Here is a 25,194-nt window from a genome sequence, read left to right on the forward strand (position 1 = left end):
GAGCGGAGTCGCTCTCGTCGGCGCAAGTTCCCCAATCGTTCTGCCAAGCCGATAAGGTCTACCGGGTTGCCCGATACCACTCCAGTGGGGCAATTCGACCGCGAAGATGCTGGTACTGTCTACCGTATACCTCCTCCGGTATAAGGCATGGGCATGGCATTACCATACTGTATGTATGTACATGTAAGGTATAGGTAGGCAGTTGTAGACTGTAGTTGCTGATGCTCTACCTACCTCCTACCTGGTACCTCTGGCCCTCTATACACACATGCCATGCCGCCCATTACCGATGTGCTGCGACCATCAGCCCTGCCGATTGTGCCGAATTTCAGCCATCTGCAGCTCGTGGCGATATGGTAAACGGATGGGCATTTGATGATATGCCGCGGCTGAATGTCCACAGTCCAACACTCGAATGACCGTAATTGCTTATTGCTGACTGTGTCCTCTCTGCCAATGGTCCACACCTCAACCACGTACAAAGCTCCCATCCAAGACCCACTAGTCATCGAGCTGGCACATGGCCTCCATAGCCTGGGAACTCACATCCTGGGATATCATAGCCCGGAAATCCAGAGGCGATGTCCGACCCAGCATGACCATGTTTCCTTCCAGCTGCTTGCGAGCCTAGATGTCGCTTGATAGCGGTGGAGGACGATGAAGATAGATGTCGGTGTCGCTTCCATAGAGCTAACTGAGAGAGGAGAGCTGGGGCTATCCCTAGCCCGGCTGCACGACACACGAGTAAGTCGTTCCTCCAGAGATAGTGGCGTCGCGTGAGGCCGCTTGTATTGACCTCTGCCTTCCTGTTTACTCACTCGGTGCCGCTGGGGACGTACACGGTGGCGGATGTGTATCCAAGATGGCTGATCTACCTGGTGGTTTATCTACCTGGCCTGGATCCAGATTACGCCGACTTTTTGACCAGACGCGACAGGAGACCCAGTAGAAGTTGAATTCGGACAGATAGGCACCGTGTGCAATTATTGATTCCATCTCGCGTCGGAACTCGTCGGATCTACTTACTAGTCGAGAGGACGTCGGCTGAACGATCGACCCGAAGATATGGTATGTTTCGACTCTCATCATAGATTATTACTCTACTAAGGTACTTCACCGCTTTTGCACAACATCGAGGACATTCTTGGTCTTGCGATCACGCTCAGCAGTATCTGCCATGCCATATGCGGCCGCCGCTTGCCTACATATGTCGGCCTGCCAGCTTTCGCCAACTCTGATGTTTCCTTTCCTGATATCTTCATCACTAGCATCCCAGCAGTTCTGTATCGTCCCTCCAATCTTCTCCATGAAGCTCTTCAATCCCCCTTCCCCGCCACCAGCATGATACGATTTGAATGGTCCCGCTACCGTCCATCTGGGTCCCATCGAGGCGCAGACAATGTCATCAAGCTCTTCCACGCCCACTACACCCTGACTAACCAGCGAACTTGCTTCCCGCAGCAGCGCAAATGCCAGTCGGTTTGCGACAAACCCAACACATTCCTTCTTGACTTCTACAGGTGTCCTTCCGATGTCTCGCCAGTACTTCAATGTTCGCTCTATGACGTCGTCCGATGTTGCTGGTGACCGCACGACCTCGAGCAGTGGCATAATGTGAGGCGGATTGTACGGGTGCACGACAACGAGTCGGCTCTTATCCATCATATCTCTGCTTTGGTCGCTTGCAGGAATGCCGCTTGTGCTGGACCAGAAGAGCGCTTCCTTGGGTGCATGCTTCTCAATCTCAGGCCAAATGCCAATCTTGAAATCCGCCGTCTCAGGTCCTTGCTCTTGTACGATATCTGCTTTTTCGACTGCCTCTTCTATGGTTTTGGCGAATGATATCCGCTCGATGCAGGATATCTGGTCGGTGTCGACGAGGTAGCCGGAGATGTTATTCGAGACATATTCCTGCAGGTCAGGTCTGCTGTCGAATATGACCACCGTACATGAAGTATTCCTCGACAAGTGAAGAGCAGCAAAGGAGAGTCCAATGGTTCCTGAGCCGATGACGGCAATTTTGGTGGGCTTTGCTGCCATTCTTTGGAGTTCGAGATGATGGACAGAGGAAGAGTGTGCGAGTAAGGAGGTACAAGAGGGGCATTACTTAGCTTAGAGTCATGCACATATATCATGCTACCGAGTCGCGCAGGCTGTAGTCAATTTACTCTGCCTCTTCACGCTGAGATCAACGTGCATGGACGGACATCGTTGATGCAGTACGTCGAACCTCGGAGATGGATGTCGAGAAGCGATAGACATGTTGCCCCCTTGTACCTGCTTACTGTAGTGCGGGATCGTCCGTCTAGTCTCCACTTTTATTTTGTAGAATGTCAGGTACATACAGAGTTGAAAGTTTTCTATAGCACAATTCACATCAGCATTAAAAGCACAACTCACACTCAAAGTCCACATGGCGGGAACCAAACGACCATACGACGATAATCAGGGGGAGGAGAATGTGCATCCTGCTCGCAAGCCGCGCATGGGAATCAAGGAGCCCAGTGCAGACCAAAAGGAACTCAACGGAATTTTGCGAAAGCTGGGCGAAGAAGTATCTGAACAGAGAATCGAGGCCACGAAGGAACTTTTGAGCCATCTGGCTGAAGATGCAGGCGACTCGAAAAGTCGTGTTGACAGAGCAGTCACTCGACTGGTAAACGGCGTGTGCAGTGGTGCCAAAGCCGCTCGTTTGGGTTTCTCCATGGCGCTGGCTGAGGTGCTCAGATTTGCACGAAATGGCGACCAGAATTTCTTGACATTCGAAGAACTTTTAAGCAAAATCTCGGCATTGACGCCTGAGACAACTCGTGGGCAGGAGGAGAGGGACTACCTGCTGGGGCGCATGTATGCATACCATGCGATCCTGCTGAGCGATGTTCTGCGCAATGCCACAGAGGCAGAGGTCAGCTCTGTTTTCGATGCTCTCGCTGAACTGGCTCCGCAGAAAGAGTGGCTGAGAAATGAATGCGGTCTGATACTGATGGAGTTCTTGAAGACGCCAGCCAATGTGGACCTGGTACTACCTTTGATTGCCTCTCTGGATTCGAGGGGCCTATTGAAGTCGCCTGAAGGCGTGGCATTGTGGTTGACAGCCAAGGACAGCTTCCAGAATGTCAAACTGCCTAAAAAGGTGTGGCATCATCGCAACCCACTCTCCTCGCAGGATCGCGGCGAGCTTACTCGTATTCTACTCAAAAATGCAGTTGAGAGTAAAGAGGTCGAGCAGCCGCAACAGAATGGGGAAGGCAAGAAGAAGATGAAGGGATCGGGTGCGCGACAATCTATGCCGAGCTTCGCCTGGAGTGTCATACTGCAGCATCTTTACAAGACCGACGATGGCAAAGATCTCTCATCATTCTGGGAAGACTGCCTCGCAAAGCCGATGTTTTCTGCAAACTCTTCAGCTGAACGGAAGTCTCTTGGTCTTCAAATCTTCAGCCAGGCTATCAAGACCGCTCCTGCAGAACTCCTTGGAGACATTGTGCACAGCAACATCGTGCGCTGTATTGTCGATCAGAGGTCCAAGTCTGATCGCACCCTCTTCGCCGCCGCTGCGGTGCCACTGAACACTATCAAAGCTCGAGGCCTGGCCGATGCGACGGCGGCAGCTGAGATCGTTTCTAAGCTGCTCGAAGTGACGCCAGCGACTCTAGACAAGCTTACGAGGCAGACTATGGATAGTCTTCTCGCGTCAGCAGACCCTGAGAGCCTTGTTCACGTTGTGAAGGTCATTAACGATGTGTGCCGCTCTTCAAACATATTGCCTTCTGATCCAGGCGATGCTGAGAAGAAGCGCCGTCTGCTAGCAGATGCGCTACTATCGATCATTCGCTCGAGGCGGAGCCAACCAGAGCAGTTTTTCAAGAAAGGAGAGAAGGCGTCACAGTGGCTGAAAGGCGCCTTGCGCAACATGGCCGACCTAGCTTACAGTGGAGAAAAGCTCTCTCCTCTTCTTCAGGATACGACGCGGACGATATTCCAGGATCGGCTACTCTCTGCACTCGGACATCTCGTCAGCTTGCCACTCGATCAAGCGATTATTGCCCCTCTTGTTGTAGTGGAGAAACTGGAAACAATTGAGAGCGCATTCGCAGTTACTTTGAACGGTACGGCGACAGAGGCCATTAGGGATGCACAAAAGGCGCTCAAGAAAGCAGCGAACAAGGCAGAAAGCAAGAAAGGCAGCAAGGCCACAGTCGCAAAGGCGTCACAGCTTCTGCTTGCCCTCGGTATCCTTCAGGTCTACAAGCAGGAACCCGATAGCGTGGAGGTTCTCAAAGACATCACTGATCATTACAAAAGTAGTAAGAGCGAGGATTCTTCACTATTGCTTGTCGAACTGCTGCTCAGCTTTGTGGCTAAGCCTTCAGCGCTGCTCCGCAAGCTGGCTGAACAAGTGTTTGCCGCCTTTGCCCCAGAGATTACTGCGGACGGGCTGCAGTCGATGATCAGCGTTCTCGAGCCCAAGGAGAGCTTAGCCGGCAAACGCGAGCTTTTCAAAGGCGAAGAGGACGAAGAAGACGACGACGAGGATGACGACGACGACGACCAGCCTAGTATGGACCTCGACATGGAAGACATAGAAGATGCCTCCGATGTTGAGATTGTCAATGGCACCATCTCCGGTGCCATTGATGACGATGGAGAGGACTCTGTATCAAGCAGTTCAGATGAAGAAGCGGCCGACGGGGCAGGCGACGAGGACGAGGAAGCAGAATTCGATCGCAAACTTGCAGATGCTCTAGGCACCGCTGGTGTGGAAGAAGCCGATGACGATGAGCATGGCTCCGACATGGACGATGACCAAATGATGGCCATCACTCCCCACCTGGAAACTATCTTCAAGGAGCGTAAGAAAGGTTCGAGCAACAAGCGGGACAATCAGGATGCCAAGGAAGACGTCGTGAACCTCAAGAACCGCGTGTTGGACCTTTTGTCCATCTATGTCAAGTCGCAGCACTCCAATCCTCTGGCTCTGGATCTGCTTCTGCCACTGATTACCCTCACTCGCACCACAACAAGTCAACCAACAGCACAAAAGGCAATGGAAGTCCTGGAAACATATTTCGACACGAGCAAGAAGCAGAAGACGCTGCCCATCGCAAATGCTGATGACATATTCCAAGTTCTCGCCAGTATATTCGACGAGATGCGTCTGGGTGGGAGCAGAATCCATGCTGCGGCGTGCAGTCGCTCTGCTCAATTTCTCGCGAAGATTCTTCTATCTGGTGATCCAGGCGCGTGGAAGAAGATCAATGGCATGTACGGAGACTTGTTGGATGAATGGAGGACCGATGCCAAGACGAAGATTCCGAACACTGTCTTCACTCACTGGCTGGATTGGTCTATGCAGAAATAAGGAGACGCACAGTATGGGTCACTTGGCCGGAAATATTATATCTAAATAGTCCTGCTGACGCAACGCGAGACCTTGTATGTGGTGGGAGAGGGATTGTTGACAATGACACATGCTGATTAAAGTTATTGACCATTATTGTGATTTGCCATGTGTCAGCAGCCGAGCCGCTGTCACGTGTGGTCGTGCTTGCCTTGGCGGACCCACCCCGCAGAAGATAACTGTTCGTCACACTACCTCCTGGGTACCTCCTACTCAAGTCTCTTTCCATCACATCGCACGAGACATCACACGAGACATCATGCTGTGCTCGCAACCAATTCCCTGTCAGACGTGCTCATCCTGCGCTGCGAGTGCTGCAAGGTCTGCACCTCGTGCTATCGCCATCGCGCCACGCAACTACAACAACCAATGGTTCACACGTAGCCGTCAGCAGCGTATCAAGGCATACCAAACGGAAACACGACTGCAGGTCCCAGCGATGCACGCGATGAGTGATGAAGCAGCGTAAGCTCATGCCTGTCTTGAAGGCACGGTACGGCACGGCACGACTTTGATTGACAGACATGCTGTAGCCTTGCCACATTCAACGAGCTCCGGCGACTACAGCGCACCAAGAAGGTCACAGCGCGACCAATGCCTACACGATGCCAAGAGCTGAGGAAGCCGAATTCGACACCCTTCCGACTGCTCGACCTGCCCGCTGAAATGCGTGTTCGCATCTGGGAGGATGCTCTCCAAGAGCCGTTCGTTCTTCGTCTTCGAAGCTTTGCCACACCTGCGCTCGCTCGAACGTCTCGTCAACTACGGCAAGAGTGCTTGCCAATCTGGTTTGCTACCAATACTTTCGTGGCTGAAGTCAAATCCACCCTGCTGGGTATATCCGTATGTGCTTCGCATGGCCCCAAAGCAGAGTATATTGCAGAAAGAGATACCCGCTTCCATCGCCTCGGCTCGCTGGACTTGAGTCCTATCGTGAATAGCTTGCTTGCCACTTGTCCTCCCAGAGCGATCCGACTCAAGAATATCGACTTCTGTATGCTCGGTGCTGGGAGCCATCAGGTCTGGCAAACCAGTGGTCGTTATGCTGTGCTCTCTGTAAGTCAGGTCGATGACCGGGTAAGTATGGTTCCGTCAGCAGTGCGGTCGCTTACGGCACCATGTGCACAGGTGAGAGATGGTCGTCCCGTACGGGTCACTACGCACGTCGGGGGTGGCACCAGTCCCGAGTTCACTAAGCATGTGCTGCATGTGTTTAAGCAGGGCAAAGCGTTTCTCGAGCACCTGGTCGCAGACTCGGAATTCGAAGGGCTTTATATGCTGCAGATCAAAGAGGTTGCTGCGGCATTCAGGACCGAGCCCTTGCCGTTGCCGGTGCCAGCGCCCGCGCCCGTTCTCCCTCCAACGCTTCCGACTCTGGGCAGTCTTGCTCCAGTGGCGCCGAGCACGAAGTCGCAAGCTCGCAACCTTGCTCGAGGAGCTGACGAGTCGCGGATGTCTGGACAACTCTCGGCAAAGGCACGAGTGATGGATGATGTCCACGACGAGTTCGATCTACCCCAAGCGGAGACATACTTCTCGTGATGATCTGCCGGCTTGTCTTGCGCCAGACCAACGGCGTTTGCATCGTCTACTGCCAGTTTTACACTGATATCATGTCACACTTGTGGGTTTAATGAATCAGCTCCACTCGCGAAGATATATAGCGACACGGCACAGTATATGTCTCATATGAAGATCATGGTAACGCACGTCGCACGACAGAAGACTTTTTCCTTCCATCATGATCCTGGCTGTGCGCTGAAGACTTCCGGATCAGCCCGGGGACGCGTATCCGCAATAGGATATTGCAGGGCCTGTAGGCTGGGAAGCAGTTCTAGACGGAGGATCGTCATACAGTGTCCCATTATTATGACTATGTTATCAGAAAATCCAAGCGCAAGATTGCCAGGTAGGGTAAGATGACTACACTACACTACACTGACTACAACACACGACATAGCGTTCATGGAAAAGTATCTGTTGGTGAGCAGCTCCTTCAGCCCATTATATGTGCCCTATGTACTCGCGTTGCTCGTAAAGAGGAGGCGCACAAGACTGGCCAATAGAAAGCTTCCAAAGTACATGTAGTAGTGTCACTCTCCGACAACAAGCTCCACCCCCGGACTGCCAACCCATACTATAAGACCACATGCAGCCGGTGTCAGCGGATTCCAAGACCGTCCTATTTATGTGAATGAACTGAGTTGAATTGATATGCCACTCCCAGCCCAACCGCCACGGCTCTGGAGCATCCGACGTCTTGCCCGTGCCAGGCGCTAGTTCTCGTGTTGGAACAATAATCACCTAGCGAGAACTCCACGCCACCTAGGGGGCATGTAGAAGCATTCATCCGGCCATTTGGACAGTGATTAGTAGCAGGCAGCAAGAAAAAAACCTTTTCACCCGCTTGCACAGCAATCATGGCGCTGCTGGATATCGATGACCGCTCCGCTGGCAAATTATGGCTCGTCATATCGCTTGCATTGGTCCTGTACTGTGTCACATCCATCATCGTCTCGAAATTCACCTCTCAGGCCCGTTTTTGGCGCGCCCAAGTGTGGGCAGGACAACAAACAGGATGGTTCCCTCGCCTGCGATCTGGCCTGAAATCTATCAAAGGCACACGAGCGATGCTGGACGAAGCCTACTGGAAGTACTCGAAGCAAGACCGCCCATTTGCGATGCCCAATTTCTCCCAGGATCCCACGGTGATGCTTCCTCAATCGATGATCAAAGACTTTTTACAGGAGCCCGAAGAGAATATCAACCTCTTTGCCGTGCTGTCGGAGTTCATGGCTATTCAATATACGGGCGACGCGGACATTTCCACGCATCCCTTCCATCTCGAGATTGTGGGCAATCAGTTGACGAGGAAATTGCCGCTCTTGACTGCTGAGGTTCAGGCGGAACTCGTGCTCGGATTCGAGGACCAATGGAAGGTGAATTCGACAGAATGGACTGCGATTCCTGCAATCGGTACTTGCAGTACCATTGTCAGTCGTGCGGCGAATCGTGTCTTTAGTGGTGCCACACTCTGTCGGACTCCAGAATGGCTGGAACACTCTGGCATCTACGGACAGTCTATATTCATGGAAGCCAGCATCATCAATATGCTTCCCCGGTTTTTGAGGCCCATTGCCGCGCCCTGGATTTGTCGAAATAACTACAAACATATTCAGATTTGTCAGAAATATGCCGTGCCTGTTATTGAAGAAAGATTTCAAGCTATTCGTTCGGGCACCCTCAAGACGCCTCCTGTAAGTCTCGCAGACAGGTCGAGAAAAAGAAAAGTTCCGTCACTAATCTATTATTACTATTACCCTACCCAGAATGATGTCCTGCAGTGGATCATCGACAAGGTGATGGAGATGGGAGATCCGGTAGAGATGGATCCCAAACGAATCACTCGACGACTAATGCGATTGAATATGGTTGCAATTCATACGACTTCCGTCACCATCACCAACGCTCTGCTGGATCTGTACAGCTCGCCGAGAGCGGAAGAGTATGTTGCTGGCCTGCGAGAAGAGTGCGAGCGAGTTCTGAAACAACATGGTGGTCAATGGAATAAAACGGCAGTGAATGAGCTCTATCGTATCGACAGCACCATTAAAGAAAGCATGCGCTTCTCCAGTTTGGGTATTACGGGGTTGATGCGAAAGGTACGTGTGCGAGAGTCTGTCTGTCATTGTTATAGGACCCATCTCCCCACAAGCAGTAAAACTTTGCCTCCTCTGCTTCGTCGCTCACCTTTTCGCAATCATTGACAAAAAGAAAAAAAAAACAGGTCACAAAACCCTCCGGCATTACCCTCCCCAACGGCACTCACATCCCCTACGGCATCAAAATCGCCACCCCCAACGTCGCCATCCACCGCGATCCCGCATTCTACCCTTCTCCCAACGAATACGACGCATTCCGCTACTCCCGTTCCCGCGAAGCAACAACAACAACCGAACCCCGAACTCACCACCAAGCCATGCTCGTCACCACGAGCGAAAATTTCCTCTCCTTCGGCCACGGACGCCACAGTTGTCCTGGAAGATTTTTCGCGGCGCAAGAGATGAAATTGATGTTGGCGTATATTGTTTTGACGTATGATGTTCGAATCGAGGGGACGGGACGGCCGAAGAATATTGAAATCAAGGGCGCGGCGTTTCCGGATCCGGGGGCGAGGTTGTTGGTTAGGTTGAGGAGGTGAGAGGGGAGTGGGGAGAGTGAAAAAACGGGGGGATTGGATGGGATGGATTGCATGATGTTGTTGTTGCGTCTATACCTATACTGTATATACACTGATGAACTACCTTAGGTAGGTAAGAAACCCTACCTACCTCACTATTATCAAATTTATAGTAACCTCGAGCATATTCGGCGCCGTATAATCGATAAGCTAGCCTATGTAGTCTTACCTTACTCTCTCTAGGTAGGTTTACTACTATAGTAGCCCGAAAAACCATTACTGCGAATAGTCGGTCAGTTAGTCAGTCTAACGACTAGTCAAACAGCTGAAAAAAACAAGAGGAAAAAGAAACAAAAGGGTAAAAATCTCAAATCGTCTCGTGATCCATATCTAGTAGACTTACTAAGGTACATGTAGTAGTAGTATAGGTACTCCAATAAACAAACAGCAACCACTAAAAGTCGAGCTGCCCTTTTCCCCCTAAATTTCCCTTTCTCCCTTTCTCCTTTTCTCCTTTTTCTCTTTTTCTCTTCATTTTTCTTCAATATGCTAACTAACTAGTTTAGGTAGCTAGGCAGTGAAAATCAAAGCGTATCATACAACCTATCACAGGTAGATCGGGTCAGGTCAGGTCAGTCGAAATAGTAACATCTCTATCTATTTAGAAGAAGTTTCTACTCTGCAAGTATCGTTGTTAATAGACTAGACTAGACTAGGTAGGTAGGTAGGTAGTAGAGCTGATAGGTGGTAGTAGAGTCTCTTCTCTCTCTGGTGGTGATATCAAGTCTGTCTGTTCTGCTAGGATTATCTTATCGGGGTGGTAGAGGTAGTGGTGATGGTGGTGGTGATGGTGGTGGGGCTGCCGCTGCAGATGAGCTTGGTTGGTGCCTTGTTCTTCGATGTTGTATGCGGGTATGCATTGCTTGCTGCTGCTGCTACACATACATGCCTCTTTTTCTGCAGTGACCCATTTTCCACACATACAGACACACACATACACACACACACCTACACACATCTTTCAACGGATCACGCTGCCTTCACATCCGAAAAGATCATTTCCGTCGTTACTCATTCGATTCTGCTTCATGACGCGCATATTCACCGTTGGTCTGATATCACGTGCACAATCAAGACAAGGCCCCTGCGAAAGGGCTCTTTTGCTCCACCAGGGACTGTTTCTCCTCCCACGCCCGGTCCTCGCTCTCGAGACAGAACATGTCCCGACTCTCGGTTGCCCAGAAACCCGCAACAACCAACGGCACCTCCGAGCGAGCCGAACCATGTGCACATCATCGAGCCCGTTCCGCTTCGGCCTTCGTGTGCCGATTTCGGGGTAGAATCTGGATTTGGAGTTTGGGGACTAGATCCCAACACATGTTGCCGTTCCAAGGCCACTGAAGCGTAGAATAATGCGAAGCGAGAAGATGCGGAAGGTCGTCACGGCCGCTTCTACGCCTTCGCATGAAAGCGGCCCACTCCGTACCATCCCTGGTTGCATGGAGAATTTCGCGTGATACCAGCTGACCAGGCAAATTCTTAACACCCGCCGGGCTGCGCATCAGTGGAGGGGCCATCTGCATCATGCTCGCGTAGTGATTGATGCACTTTGCACCTGCTCACAAAATGACGCATTTGCTGCCTCCTCTCTCCCTGTCCCTGTCAGAACGGCGGTACCGCTTCTTCTTCTCCCGATCCATGTATTCGCCGCCATTCGTCCGCGATGACCGGGACACGGGGTCGGCTGGCTGTGAAGCTTTGCTGTTTCGTGCTGGGGCGATGGCTCTCTGTCTCCGCAGCTGCCGTACGACATCGTAGAATGCCTTTTCCACATTCACGCAATTCTTGGCAGACGCCTCGACGAACTCGCAGCCCAGCTGCTTTGCAAGAGCTTGCCCTTCTTGTGTCGACACTTCCCGTTCTGTCACTCGATCGCACTTGTTACCCACCAGCATTACGGGCGCAGGTCCAAAGGAGCTCATCGTTTGCGACAGGGGCGAGCCGGGATATGTGGGTGATCCTGCAGACGTCGACTCCTTCACGCGTTGAATCTGGTGGTGGAACTTCTGAATCCTCGTGAATGAGGAGCGAGATGATATGCTGTACACCAGTATGAAGCCCTCGCCGTCTCTTATCCACTGATCCCGCAGTGCTGTGTACTCTTCTTGCCCTGCAGTGTCGAGCACCTCCAGCATACATGACTGCCCATCAATTCCCACCTGCTTGCGGTACGAGTCTTCAATCGTAGGGTCATACGTCTCCACGAAGTGATTCAAACATAACTGGTCGCACGAGTTAGCATGGTCGGCCTCATCTTTCGCGCGTGCTCTGAATCGTGACCTACCTGGATAGTAAGAGCAGTCTTTCCGACTCCTCCATCACCAAGCACCACCAGCTTGTACAGCGTCATCTTCCCGTGCGACATGGTGGCCGATGTTGTTCTCTGCGAACGCGTGGAATGTGAGTGCGGGGAGGAGCTGCGAATCCGTGGGCCTCGAGACGATTTCTGATGTCGTGAATGTGCGGCGTGGCACGGGAGTATTCGGGCACCAGCGTGTCAGCAAGTCGCAGGCGAGCCAGTCGCAATGCTGTTGTTTTTGTTGTTGTTGTTGTGTATGGTGAGATTCGGCGACCCAATGGTTCTGTGGTGTAAGCAGCTGTGATTGGACTCCACGCTACCTCCGAGAGGCTACCCACAGCGACCGTTGTAGCGTGTGGCGGCAAGGGACGTCTCTGATGAAGCACTGTTCGGGGTCGGAGTGAGCAGGTCAGAGCGAAGAGACGCCGTAAGGGTGGTAGAATTCTGGACGCGCGGTCCGTTCGTCGCGGAGATAGGCCGATAATGTACGCAGCGAAGCTTGCCTGCCCGGCCGCAGTAAGGACAAATCGTGTTTAGCTGAGATTCAGACTCCAGCGGTCTCGCACTGTGCAAGCTGTGCAAGCGGCAGAGCAAGTGGAGAGAGAGAGGCCCGGGAAGAGCTCCAGGAGTGGCAGGCGAACCCAGAGCGAAGGGGATACGCGAGGCCTGTGGTCGCTGGAGGACAGTGGGCAAAAGTATACAACCTTGTTGCAGAGCCTGGGTAACAAAAAGGGGGAGAGGAGGAGTTGGCCGGAGATGACAACGCGACAACCAGGATGTAGAGGGGAGGCTGTAGTGCGGCGGCAGGACTGTTTGGCAGGCTCACACGAGTCACGAGCACGTATTGCTTGGCTGATGGTAGCCGACGGTCGGTCGGGGAGCAGCCAAGGGCTCGTCGTGAAGCCGAGGGGGCGGGCGCGCAGGTATAGAGCGAGGCCGCGGGTGACGATGACGATGATGATGTTGATGACCGTGGTGATGATGACGGTGATGAGGATGATGATGGTGTGGTGCGGTAGTGGTGGTGGTGGTGAGGAGGTGGAGGGGGTGGTGGTGGCGGCGGTGGTGGTGGGAGTGAGGGAGGGAGGCGTCGGGGAAGGAGGAGGAGCAGGAGGAGGGAGACAAAGGATAGAGCCGCAGGTAGTCGTAAGGTGGTGTCGGAAGAAAGACTTGTGCAAGACAATTTAGCATTCAGCGTTAGACCAGAAGGGATGGGCGGGGTCCAAAGAGCCGTGTTCACTTTTTTTTTTGATTGAGAGAGAGAGAGAGGGAGAGGGAGAGAGAGCTGGCTGCTGGCCCCATGAGAGATGTAATAAGCTAATAACCTCAGGTCACTAACTAGGCGCGGGTGGGGACCAGAAGAAACGCGGCGGCGGCACTCTCACAGACTCAATACCTGCTAGTGCAGTGCAGTCAGTGCAGTCAGTGCATGATTGTGCAGTAGGTATTGCTCCCCAGAAGACGTGCAGCACACGTGCCATTGCATCGGCATCGCAGACGGCTATGCCTACGATCCGCCGCGGTGGCTGCATGGCATGGCATGGCATGGCATGTATCCGTCCATCCATCCATCCATCCACCCATCGCGTACGCCCGTACGTCGCCTACATACTTCTTCCCCTATGAAAAGCCATGGATGCGCGCGAGTCGGTGCTGATGAGTACGAGAAGAGCAGCTCGCCTGCGCGATAATCGACATGGCTCGCAACAACGAACGGGCACTCATCCATATTGCCTATGGCCCGATGCATGCGAGCCTCTCATAAACCTCGAATGATTCAGCCCTCGTCCAACACTCGTGAACGCCGTTGAGCTTGGACTATCGCTCGCTGCAAGCAGACCAATGAGACCATGCTGCGTCCAGCGTAGCTCGCCCAGCGACAAGGGAACTGGGCTTCGGTCCGACGAACCTTCGCAGCGTTAGGCGCGAAGGGGACATGGAGTGGGACGGCCTCTACAGTGCCTACGTTAGGGTAGGTAGGTAGTATCATCTCATATGCGATGGGTCGTAGGACTCCACGAAGAAGAGAACATGCATACATAGTACCTACCTACATACTATACTAGAGAGGATACAGCATACAATATGACACATTGTCTGCGCCTGTCGCACACCTCCGCCACGCTGTCATCTTCGTGCGATGGTGTCACATAGTATGCTGCAATGAATGTATCGAGCGAGGCATACGAGCAAAGTGCCATCACCTGCCGCAGTGTTTTTCCCTAGAAGTTTTCGCACACTAGCAACTTCCCGAGTCCCAAGCAGCAGGCCGACGCGATATTTGTTCTTTCGAGTCTACGCAGCAGCATCCTGTAATACTTGTCGATAAGAGTGTGCTGTGGAGCAGACGCTGTCCAAGAATGCACAGTCGAGTCTGCAGTAACTACACGTCTACACAGCCAAGTCGTGGAGTGCTCTGGTTGGATCTCAGCGCCCATCTCCAGACGCTGAGAGTCGGGGTCCTGTAGATGGTAGTCACAGACTCCCAGACAGCGTAACACGGTGCTGGTGTTCTCCTGCTATGCAAAAGCAAGGGCCCTGTGCCAGCCTGGTCAATCGTTTCGGGCGCCGCGCCCGGCTGCTCCTGGCTGCAGCCGCACACCCACTACCCAGACGCCGCCGTCACGTTGCCGAGCGCAAGGATGCGACTTAGCCGTTCTTCTACCGTGAGTAGCGGTCGTGTGCTCTGGGTCTGGATCCGTATGTTTGTGCCATGTGCAAATCATCTCGTGAAAAGACCTGGTCGAACGATGGGCGGGAGGGAGGGAGGAAGGGGAGGTAGGTGCCTGATTGATGAAAGTCGACCAGCCCGGTAGGCGTGCTGGCCTGGAGACTCGAGAGCACTCTGTTATGACTGACTACCTACCTACCTGGAGAAGTCCTGCTTCATCAAATCATGTACTGCTCAGGAATCTTGAACGTGAAGTGGATGCCGTTTCGGTAGCCTCTGCATTGGACGTTATTGGTGTGAGATAGATCAGCACCTAGGCAATCTGGATACATCTGTGTAAGCCTGTGAGAAGGGGGGGCCGCTCACCGCCGTGGCTTGAGACCGTCCTATCTCCCTGCAGAAGCGCAGTCCAACGGTCCAATGAGTAGTATCGGAGAGCAAGGCTTCAGGCTGCAGCATCTCTCGAATGTGGACGGCTCAACGACGCACAAATTGGAGTGGCTAGGATGTGTACGACTTCATGGCCAGATGCTCGGGTTCCTCTCCGATCTCTCTCCCTCTCTCTCATCGGTCCCCCTCTCTGCTTTTCGGTTTTAGGCCATGCCGTGAGCCTTGCGGGCGGTACAGTAGCAGCAGAATGGACATCGAGATAGCCTATCGGCGGCAGCAGATCCAGACCAGGTCGGACGTTTAATCAAGACCACGTTGTTTTTTGACAGCGGTTTCCGGTTGGTGTCGATCGCACGCCCCAGTGTGCCCCACGGACTCGCTGTCCTCCACAGGCTCCACTGACACACTGTCATCAGTCATCACCTTCCGTTTGCATCCTCGCCTCGCACCACATCCAGCAGCAGCAGCAAGCGCTGGCAAGGAATATGCCAAGGTACCGAAAGCATCATGACCCTTCAGAGTACCAGTGACACACACTCTCCTCACCCGCACCAGAGCAAGGACGTTGTGCAGACATCTGGACGATGGCCACGTTGCGCTGAACGGCCAGCTGCATCTTCATCCCACGCCTCCGTGTCGCTGTGCCACCTCTGGCTAAGGTATGTATATGTACATGCAGCCGTCGTTCTCTTCAAAGCAGCGGCGCCAATGCAGGGCGCAGAGGCCAAAGAAAAGTCTAGACAGACGTCATGTCCGTGGGAGATCGAGAAAAAACGCGTGCCCCAGGCCGCCGGATCGTGCAGTCGCACACGAAACGCTTCTCCCACTCCATCAGGTCATGTATCGCAACACGTTTGGTATGTGCTGCGTCCGGACATATCCGAGAAACAGAGAGGGAGAGAGAGATACTCATCAATGCGATACTTCCAATTTCTGTTTCGCCATAGGGGGTGTGCGAGTGGGAGTGCGTTCACCTGTAGTCACGAACTGCCGCCCTCGGCTGGCCCTGTGTTGACCTACCTAGGTACCGTACCGTACCTCCCTCTTCAGACCTTGGCTATCGCATTCGAGGCCTGGACTTCAAGGGAGAAGCCATCTTCACACAAGAGACTCCGGTAGTTACTCCCTCCATTTGCTACCCCATTACTACCTACGAAAGAGAGTTTCTCACAGTAGATAGAATCAATTATCCCGAACACCATTCCCGATAGTAGTACCTTGGAGGCGCAAAATCTTTCCCAATCCAGCGCGCAACAATAGCCTGCAACTACCTACTACTTTGCACTTCTTTCCACTGTAAGGTAGATAGATGTAGTTGATCCTTCATGCATAGAACATAATAGGTAAAGCAAGGTATGTAGGTACCTCAAGCGTATGAATATCACGCACGCCGTCGGGGAACAATAAAAAAAAGTCTGGCTAATTGTTGATGAAAATCCGTAAGGATAAAACACGCCTGTCTTTCCATCAGGGGAACCTGGCTGCATAGAACATGTACCTGAACTACTCTTAACGCGCAGGTACATTACTTATCAGCTGATGAAGCCGAATGGGCTATGTACCTTTATTGCTGTACTCAGTCGGCATACCGAGAAGGAACGGACCTGTCGCCTAAGGTACATACCTAGTATCATAAAAGAGGATCCTCAGCTATCAACGCCCTACACCCTAGACCTGTGCTGGGGCCCAGGCATCAGGCTATTTAAGCGAGGCAAAGTACTTGCACCTTAGAGAGAGAATTTCCCCTGCTTCAAGTGCTCACCTCATATATTGAGCTAGGCTGAATAAAGTAGTAATCAATAATTCGACCTCCAGACGCCACGCTAAGCTCACGAGAGTATCTAGGTACTATCCATCTCATCTCCTTGCGCAAATCACGCAGCTTGAGGTGGTCGCACCGGTGTCTTCTTCTGTCTCCACTCCGCCATCTTTGCCGCATGATCGGCTTTCATCTTCTCAATTTCAGCTTGTCCCTGCTCCAGATGCTTCGCAACGCGCTTGCTGAACTCTTCGACCTGATCTTGCGTCAAATTGGTAAAAGGCTCGGCCTCCTTGGCCTTGGCTGGCTTGGGCATGTCGACCTCTCTCACATCTGTGTTGGGCGGGGCAAGAATTCCTTCAGTCAATCCCTTGAGCTCACCCATCAGTCCCAAACCAAGGTCCGGAGGCACAATCTGACTCGTGGCGTAGGGTGAGGAGAAGACTTCTTCCATCCATCGGTGATGTTGTGTGTACCGTGCCAAGCTGATGTCTCGCTGTGTGAGGTGATCAAAATAATCTCCCAGTGAAGTATCTTCCTCTGCCTCGATAGTCATATCCGGCAAGCCCTCGCTTGATCCAGGCATGGCCAGTCCAGATGGTCCCGAAGTACGCGCTTTCTTCGCAGGCGGGCCTTGCTGAGGGTATGCGCCATAGCCTCTCTGTGGCGTTCCAGCAGGATGTGCTGCCTGCTGCATAGTTGGTTGACCGGGAATATTCAGAGTCGGCCAATGTTCTCGATCATGAAGCATAAAGTCCCTCCGATCTAACCTCCCTTGGCTCTCCAGCCACCTTCTCTGTGTGATGATCTGCTGCGTCTGCGGAGCGACTGGCACCTGACTAGCCGGCATGATCTGATTAGGATCGGCCGAGTGGTAATGTACAAGCCACAAACTCGGATCCGGGTTCGCAGCGGCCACTTGAGGGCTCTTGGCGATGAAGTGGTAGCGTGTCCGGGCATGAGTTGCCATCTGATCATGGCCTGGGCGATAGCCCACCGCCTGCACACGCAACTCAATTGTATAGCCATTGTACTCTTGTCTGAATGAATGCTCCATGTCGGCCCAGATGTAGCCATCGGACGAGTACGGGTGGTCCATCTTCTCCAGAGGAATCCATTCCAGCCAGAGCGTGCCGTCTTGCGGGGGTGTTACGTAGTGCCATGACATGGGCGAGAGCGTCTTGACGATTTTGGGGGCTTCGAAGAGGTAGTGGTATACCTGTTCGATGCCGAGTGTCGCAACATGTGGAAAGCGGTAGCCGGACACGAGATGGACGTGAGGCTGCAGTTGGGGAGCGACTCCTTGGGAGCTGTGGAGGAAGAAGTACGTAGTGAGTAGGTGCTGTACAGAATGCAGAGTGGTCGCACTTACGGGTTCTGCATCTTGACGGAATGCGCAACTCTTGTTGCGTGGAGCTGGTCTCGTTATGTCGGTTGGCGCATTATTGTTGAAGCTCGAGGTCGCGAATGTCCACAAGCCTGGAGAACGCGCTGGATTTTGGATGCCTCAGGTTGGTGTTAGTGCAGCTCTCATACCGGCGAATCATATCTCAGAACAGCTATCGTCCAACCAAGCTGCGGACGTTGCCGGCACTAGCGAAGCTGAGGTATAAGTAATTTCTCGCCTTTCCAAACACTTTCCTCTTCATCCGGTCAGTCATCCCCCAACCCACCCCATACATTTTCTCATCCGTACTGACATCCAAACAGAGTGCAAGGGCATTACGCATATCAGTGAGGATTCGTCCGAGATTGCGTTTTTGCTAGTTGAAAACTATCAACTGACTGCTCGTATTGGTCTTCGGATCGGTACGGAATTTTTGGCCAACCCAAGCACAAGCTGCTGTCTTTTCATCATGTTTTGCGCACAAGAGCGTGGGCTTGGAGAAGAGAGTGAGGGACTGTTGTTGCTACGAGGATGTGGTTGAACTTGGACAAGAGGTAGGCGTTGTGGTGCGTGAAAGGCGACATCGAGGTCGCGTTGCAACACACAAGGCTCTGTACTCTCCTACCTGTCTGCGTGCAGCAGTTGGTGATGCATCTTGCGACGAGCTGGTCTATGATGGCGCAAGCAAGCTGGAGTAGAGTGTGCTAGATGCGGACAACGAAGAGATGGCATGCAGCGCGGCCTAGAAGCCAGCCAGCAGAAAAGGATACAGTCTGAAGATACAGTCTGAAGACACCGACGCGAGACGTATGAATATGCTCTCGCTCCTGCCTCCGCATCCATTCGCGCGCGCGCGCGCTCTGCGTGGCGAGGACGCGCCGTGCGCACGGGACTGGGGTAGCAGCTTGCGCGTGTGTGAACAGGTTTTGTGCCTATGTCGAGAACGAGAACACCTGGAAGTGGAGTGAAGCGTGGCATCACCTTTCCATCAACGAACACCACGCGAGCGACGCAAACAACATGCCTCTTCCAACAAACATGAAGCACTTGCTGAATGACGGCTTGCCGGGTGAGCGGCCACCAAAGAGGCACTCGACCTCGCCACCGTCGCTGCCTACTTTCTCGTCGCCACTCACTCCCGCGCCTGCTGACGAGATGGAAGATCGCACTGTGATCGCCACGCACAGTACGCCGCCAAAGAGCATCAGCGAGCACTATACCTACTTCAGCGAACAAGGAAAAGACTCTACGCCAACCGAGACTCGCAGTGGTCATGTAAGTATCCTGGCAGTGATACCCTCCGAAGATGAGTCACGGATACTGACAGCGCGATAGATGGCATCATTAGTGTCCACCGAGTGCGAGGCTGAGGACAGTCAAGGACAGGGAGAGCCCGAGACAGAGATTGAAGCAGACTTGCTCGGTGAGCTTCAGACGGCGGACAACTACATGGAAGTCATGGAGCCTGTGCTTCCGGAGGAGCCTTCGCGAGCACAAACGCCTACCACATCGGTATCTCAAAGCTTGCGAGATTACTGCAAGCTGATGTACGGCAAGCTCTACGTGCCTCTCCAAGATCTAACATACCCAGACGAGTGCAGATTACACCCCGAACACAAAGACGAACTCTTCGACGCGTTTCTCGAAAACGTCACTGTCATTGTGACCGTCTGGACAAACTACGATGGACTCCTCAAGCAATTCTTCGGAGAGCACGAGAAGCCTCGATTCCAAGACTGCGGCAAGGTCTACCTTTCCCCCGAACAGCGCACGCGACTCGAGATGATGGATAATGCCAACGGATTCGAGATGAAGAATGTCCAGCTCAACATTGGCACACCCTTTCGCACATTCTTCACACTGTATTTCCAGCACGATGGTGAGAAAAAGGTTCTAGTCAACGGTGAGGTTTTTGATTACTATGGTCTCGGTGCACCACACAAACCGCTGTTCGACCTCGTTGTTCAGAACATGGAGGAGTGCTCAAACTATGAGCAGTGGTTCGGAAAGGCTGGGCTCAACCTGACGGACCTGGATAATATCGCTCGGCTGTTTCTCGGGTTCGCGTGACTTGCAAGCTGGAGCGAAGCGCAAGTGAAGAAGATACAGCAAGAGCGCAGTGCAGAGGACAGACCGGCTCCAGATTTCACATCAGGAACAGGCAGCAAGTCAGGCGGCAGCAGATGGTGAGGCATTACATCCAGAGACGATAGCGCCAGCGCCAGCAGCAAGAATCAAAGATATTCGCACCATGCAGGGCGGATAGCGAGGAACCAGTATCAAGGTAGGTACTTCAACAGTACCTACTTAGGTACCTAGTGTCTCGCACAGCCTTTCATTCTGCATACCTACCTACCTACTTTCAAGGTTCGTATAGGTGTGGGAAAAGAGCGTTGCTTCCCCTTTACGTAGCATGAGAAAAGAATCCACACACTATAAGCAGCCAGTGAACCTGTAGGTCAGTTATCCAGTAAGTCAGTGATCCAGTAAGTCAGTGATCCAGTAAGTCAGTGATCCAGTAAGTCAGTGATCCAGTAAGTCAGTGATCCAGTAAGTCAGTGATCCAGTAAGTCAGTGATCCAGTAAGTCAGTGATCCAGTAAGTCAGTGATCCAGTAAGTCAGTGATCCAGTAAGTCAGTTATCAAAGGCAAGGCAAGGAATGGAATGGAATGGAAAAAGGGTAAAAAAGAGAAACAACAATTCTCTACGATAAAGAACACTTCGCTGTTCAAAATCCATCCATCCTATCAGCAGCCCAATCAACTACCTAAGAAGGTAGGTACGTTGTGAACCAGCTAATCATTCAGCCAGCCAGCCATTTGGTTCCTTTCAAAACGCCGTAGGATCTTTTTTTTTCACGACCACCCTCTTCTTTTTTCCCGATAAGAGCCCGAACGAACCGAATCGCAGATGTGAAATAAAAAAGTATCCATCATCATCATCGTCATCAGGCCCAACCATCGTCTTTTGGTCGGTCGAGGTCGACCCGCATCTTACGTCGTGAAGCCTTCCTACTACCACCACCACCGTGATGAGATCTCTTCTTTGAGGCCATGTTGTAACCACCAAGAGAGGGATCCTGCTGCTGGTGCTGCTGTTGAACTGGAAGTTGAAATGGAGGTCCAGTGGCTCCACCGCAATTCGGGATAGGATGATGAGGAAACGAAGGAGGAGGACCACCAACACCAGAACCAAAGAAGAGACCTCCCTTCGACAAATTTCCACCGCTGCTTACGCCGGCAAATCGCATACTGTTGTTGTGGTGAAGATATTGTCGTTGTGGTCCTCCGCTGCTGCTGTAATTCATGCCATTCATCTGCAAATAATGTTGTTGATGATTCGGTGGGTGCTCCTAATTCCCTCCTCTCGCATAAGGATGATAGCCGCCTCCGCCTCCACCACGTCCACCACGTCCACCGCCACGATAGTTGGCACCGGGTCGACCGTGATTCTTGGGACCTGTGGGAGCGCCTACTGGAGCGTTGGGGTTGGGTGGTTGAGCAGAGCCTTGTCTGCCGCCACGACCACGACCGCCACCGAAGCCGCCGCGTTGAGGTCCAGGTCCCATGCCGTCTGGAGGTGGGACATCGTCGTACATACCATCCCACGTATTCTGGCCCCCAAAGTTTTGACCTTGCATGCGAGCCAGGGTTTGGCGTTCGTACTTCTGTTGCTCGAACATGAGTTGTTCTTGGGCTGAGAATCCTGACTGGTTTCCGCCTCCAGCACCACCATTGCCATTACCATTGTTAGGAGCACCACGTCCAGCTCCGCCGTTCATGGGAGATTGCGAGCCTTGCATGCCGCCTCCGCCGCCTTGCATTGCCATCATCTGCTGCATCATTTGTGGGTTCATCTGTCCACCCGCGCGCATGGCTTGCATTTGCTGCATCATCATGGGATTCATACCACCCATCATACCGCCCATGCCACCACCTTGTTGCATAGCTTGCATCTGCGCAAAGTACTGCTGCATGCGCTGCCAGTACTGCGCCATCATAGCGGGGGTCATGGTGTTCGCGTTACCGTCCTGGGCTGGTGCGGCGGCCATTTGATTGTTGTTATTGTTGCCGAAGCCACTATCGCCTCGACCACCGCCTCCAAATCCGCCTCGCCCTCCACGGCCTCCACCGAAGCCGCCGCGGCCGCCAGCATTCTCTTCGTCCATCTTACCGCGCGGCTGGGCACGCTTCACTTCGATGGGCTTACCGAGAATGGCAAGGGGGCCTTCCAGTGTGCGCTCGACGGCCATTTCGTTGTCGAAAGTCACGAAGCCGAATCCTCGTGGTCGTCCAGTATCTTTGTCCATCATGAGCGTAGCATCAAGCACCCTGCCAAACTTTTGAAAGAAAGCTTCAAAGTCCTGCTCGGTAGCATCTTGTGATACACCACCAACGAAAATCTTAGCTGTGCGCTCTTGTTCATCGCGGGGAATGGCACGCTTGGGATCGATCTTTATTGCACAAACGTGTGTGTTAGTGGATCATTCCTTCGTCGTCTCGAGTTTCTGCTGCTTTGCCTTGCGGCGGTAGCGAGCATCTTGGCATGTTCTTACAAGTTTGCCGTCGAGAGAATGTTCTTTGACCATGACTGTATTGACTGTCTTTGGGTCTCTGAATGTGAGAAAGCCGAAGCCTCTTGATCGACCAGTGGCGCCGTCGCGCATGACTGTGCATTCTATGACTTCTCCGAATTGGGAAAAGTAATCTTTGAGAGACTCTGTTGTTCGATCTTAGATGTGGTCACCAAATGTTTTGATATTCGAGGCTTACGATCAGTCGTCTCCCAATTAAGGCCGCCAATGAACATCTTTCTATAAGCATATCGTTAGCTATCTTGCAAAGTCCAGTATATAACCCCGGGACAGCAGCGCAGGCATGAGCGTGAGCGTGAGCGTGAGCGTGAGCGTGAGCGTGAGCGTGAGCGTGAGTAGTGAGATAGTCCAGTCCATGTCCAGTCCATCCAGCACATATCCGCCGCACGCCCCCTCGTCTTTGCTCGATTGAAACTGCCACGAATACGTCGTCCAACATGCCGCATCTCTGACGAGCACGCCAGCTTGAAACCCTTCCGGAGGGCACAACAATGTTCTGCTTGAGTTCTTGATTTATGTGGCATTGGAAACGATGCGGGGGACCCCGATGCCACGAACTCTGTTCAAGAGGGAATTCTGCAGAGTACAGTCGGCAGACGTTGGCGGTTGAGTGGCAGTGACACCACAGACTTTCCAGCTGCTGCTCTCCAGCTTATGTCGTTCGCGCCGTATTCGGCAATGCAGAGTAGTATATCGCACGTGCCTCTGTAGAGATGGATACGAACGCGGAACGCCATCTCATACCAGCAGAGTGGGGTAGCCGAACACCATGAACTCTGTCCGAAAGAAAGGGTTCTCATCAGGATGACGATGGCGACTGTGGTATGGTCTCTGATCTCGTGCTTCTTCGGTATCTCAAGCTGATTGCATGCTATCAATGCTGGCCATGTGCGCACGTCTAGGCGTGGCAGAAACTGGCTCAGCGGCATGGCTATATCGGCTATCTCCTCTCTGATGATATCTGTCTGCCTGTCTGCATGATCTGCTATTTGTCGCTGAGGAGCGGTTATTGTGTTCAAGCTATTGCGCTTCTGAGTTGTACTTGCGTTCCTGATCTGGTATAACGGCCCAATACATGTCCTTCCACCAAGCACATCACAGCAGGTAGCATCATGGTAGTAGATAATGTGAAGAACCAGTTGTCCAGCAGCTTCGCATCTTTCGAATTCCTCATACCTTCACCGCCAGATACGCAACATTGTGCACCAAGTATCTGATGAACGTGAACTTCGAACACTCGGACTACTCCCTGAACGCCCTGCGCTCTGCTCTCTCTGCGAATGCCACCACCCGCCTCCAACAATGTCGGCTCCAGGATTTCGGCTTTGCAGCATCGACAACGCGTTGTCTCCAGCTTTGCCGGAGTGCGCATTGTGAACGAATTGGGGCCAACCATGCGATAGTTGGAGAAGCGCGTGCCAGTGTCCCTCGAGTTGCAAGATTGTATGATTTGTGCTGTATGACGCCGGTGGTGCTTGTGAACACGGCCAGAGAGACGTTCTTGCATAACAACGCACGATTGTGTATCGCAGCGCCAGTAGACAAACTGCAGCAGGCGCAGGCCAGGCTGTACTTTGTGTTTCTAACAGCGTATGGGTATCCCGCTGGTGTTATGGCGCTAATTGCGCGCCTCACCAGACTGTCACCCTCATACGTAGCGGTGCCTCCTTTTGACACATCACGCTCCACGATGAGAGCGCGGATCTCAGCTGTGATATGCTGATGGTCGGGTCCCCGCTCTTTATGTGACAAAGTTCGTCACGCATTAAGTGCTGCTGCTGTCGCTCATGCCCGCGCAAAAATGACAAAGGGAAAAAGTACTTACCCATCTTCCTTGCTTCCAATCAATGGTCGATTGTCAGGCTCCGGCTCTCGGAACTCGTTCTGCTGGCCGCCCATGTCTTGATCGTATGACTGCTCCTGCTTGAAGCCATTGCTTTCGTTTGTCTCGGTGACGGGCTCGGCTTGCTGCTGGCTGAGAAAGTCATCAGCGGCAGCGGCAGCAGCATCAGCAGCATCTTGCGGGTCGACCTCCGGCTTCACGACGGGGGCCGGGGTGTCATTCGCGGTGTCGTCGCCATCGTAGCTGGTGAAAATTAGTGTTGTGCGCGGGCGTGGTGACTGGTACCTTGACGCGCAGACTTACAGATCGGCGAAGAGATCCTCATCGTCCATGCCGGGTTCGGCCATGTCGCAACGGCGAAGGGAGGCGTGTCAATGGGGTGGAAGATGAGTGGTAATGCGAGAGGCGGAAGAGTAGGTGGTGGATGTGGTGTTGTGTCGATGAAGTTGACTGAGGTTGTGATAAAAGTGGAAGAGGTCAGGCAGCTCTCAGTTGTCAGTTTGTGATTAAATCAGCGAGGCGGAGCTCCGGCGAATCATATTTCCGATCCGTCAGTTCTCCTCACTACGGAGGTAGTAGTCAGCCACCAAAAGGTACAAATTACAATAA

At 52.8% G+C, this 25,194-nt stretch overlaps 9 protein-coding genes across 9 annotated transcripts; 5 read left to right on the forward strand and 4 right to left on the reverse strand.

Annotated features, from left to right (window-relative positions):
• The first annotated feature begins 264 nt into the window (after positions 1 to 264).
• On the forward strand, positions 265 to 925 carry SEPMUDRAFT_149331 (uncharacterized protein). The gene has a single exon (XM_016905494.1). The coding sequence runs from the start codon at positions 394 to 396 to the stop codon at positions 640 to 642; it is 249 nt and encodes an 82-aa protein (XP_016760895.1). The 5' UTR covers positions 265 to 393; the 3' UTR covers positions 643 to 925.
• A 154-nt stretch (positions 926 to 1,079) lies between these two features.
• Positions 1,080 to 2,172, reverse strand: SEPMUDRAFT_149332 (3HCDH_N-domain-containing protein). Its single transcript, XM_016905495.1, has one exon. It carries the CDS (start codon positions 2,038 to 2,040, stop codon positions 1,114 to 1,116), a length of 927 nt encoding a protein of 308 aa, XP_016760896.1. The 5' UTR covers positions 2,041 to 2,172; the 3' UTR covers positions 1,080 to 1,113.
• A 313-nt stretch (positions 2,173 to 2,485) lies between these two features.
• Positions 2,486 to 5,362, forward strand: SEPMUDRAFT_163826 (uncharacterized protein; the record flags this gene model as incomplete). The annotated part of the gene is made up of 1 exon (XM_016908084.1): positions 2,486 to 5,362. One exon carries the CDS (start codon positions 2,486 to 2,488, stop codon positions 5,360 to 5,362), a length of 2,877 nt encoding a protein of 958 aa, XP_016760897.1.
• Positions 5,363 to 5,651: 289 nt separating this feature from the next.
• Positions 5,652 to 7,098, forward strand: SEPMUDRAFT_149334 (uncharacterized protein). Its single transcript, XM_016905496.1, has 3 exons — positions 5,652 to 5,866; positions 5,935 to 6,457; positions 6,530 to 7,098. The coding sequence occupies exons 1-3, from the start codon at positions 5,661 to 5,663 to the stop codon at positions 6,941 to 6,943; spliced, it is 1,143 nt and encodes a 380-aa protein (XP_016760898.1). The 5' UTR covers positions 5,652 to 5,660; the 3' UTR covers positions 6,944 to 7,098.
• A 723-nt stretch (positions 7,099 to 7,821) lies between these two features.
• On the forward strand, positions 7,822 to 9,619 carry SEPMUDRAFT_66138 (cytochrome P450; the record flags this gene model as incomplete). The annotated part of the gene is made up of 3 exons (XM_016909742.1): positions 7,822 to 8,658; positions 8,731 to 9,063; positions 9,189 to 9,619. 3 exons carry the CDS (start codon positions 7,822 to 7,824, stop codon positions 9,600 to 9,602), a joined length of 1,584 nt encoding a protein of 527 aa, XP_016760899.1. The 3' UTR covers positions 9,603 to 9,619.
• Positions 9,620 to 10,263: 644 nt separating this feature from the next.
• On the reverse strand, positions 10,264 to 13,185 carry SEPMUDRAFT_149336 (ras-domain-containing protein). The gene is made up of 2 exons (XM_016905497.1): positions 11,926 to 13,185; positions 10,264 to 11,863 (listed from the first exon to the last, which is right to left on the reverse strand). Exons 1-2 carry the CDS (start codon positions 12,004 to 12,006, stop codon positions 11,201 to 11,203), a joined length of 744 nt encoding a protein of 247 aa, XP_016760900.1. The 5' UTR covers positions 12,007 to 13,185; the 3' UTR covers positions 10,264 to 11,200.
• A 3,049-nt stretch (positions 13,186 to 16,234) lies between these two features.
• Positions 16,235 to 18,187, reverse strand: SEPMUDRAFT_156400 (DUF1750-domain-containing protein). The gene is made up of 3 exons (XM_016907670.1): positions 18,133 to 18,187; positions 16,446 to 18,070; positions 16,235 to 16,354 (listed from the first exon to the last, which is right to left on the reverse strand). Exons 1-2 carry the CDS (start codon positions 18,141 to 18,143, stop codon positions 16,876 to 16,878), a joined length of 1,206 nt encoding a protein of 401 aa, XP_016760901.1. The 5' UTR covers positions 18,144 to 18,187; the 3' UTR covers positions 16,235 to 16,354; positions 16,446 to 16,875.
• A 980-nt stretch (positions 18,188 to 19,167) lies between these two features.
• Positions 19,168 to 20,217, forward strand: SEPMUDRAFT_108241 (uncharacterized protein; the record flags this gene model as incomplete). Its single annotated transcript, XM_016900727.1, has 2 exons — positions 19,168 to 19,422; positions 19,483 to 20,217. The coding sequence occupies 2 exons, from the start codon at positions 19,168 to 19,170 to the stop codon at positions 20,215 to 20,217; spliced, it is 990 nt and encodes a 329-aa protein (XP_016760902.1).
• A 625-nt stretch (positions 20,218 to 20,842) lies between these two features.
• Positions 20,843 to 25,020, reverse strand: SEPMUDRAFT_149339 (RNA-binding domain-containing protein). Its single transcript, XM_016905498.1, has 5 exons — positions 24,889 to 25,020; positions 24,568 to 24,828; positions 22,921 to 22,961; positions 22,704 to 22,867; positions 20,843 to 22,601 (listed from the first exon to the last, which is right to left on the reverse strand). The coding sequence occupies exons 1-5, from the start codon at positions 24,930 to 24,932 to the stop codon at positions 21,501 to 21,503; spliced, it is 1,611 nt and encodes a 536-aa protein (XP_016760903.1). The 5' UTR covers positions 24,933 to 25,020; the 3' UTR covers positions 20,843 to 21,500.
• Positions 25,021 to 25,194: the final 174 nt, after the last annotated feature.

The sequence above is a fragment of the Sphaerulina musiva genome, assembly GCF_000320565.1.
Source record: "Sphaerulina musiva SO2202 unplaced genomic scaffold SEPMUscaffold_5, whole genome shotgun sequence".
Classification (NCBI taxonomy): domain Eukaryota; kingdom Fungi; phylum Ascomycota; class Dothideomycetes; order Mycosphaerellales; family Mycosphaerellaceae; genus Sphaerulina; species Sphaerulina musiva.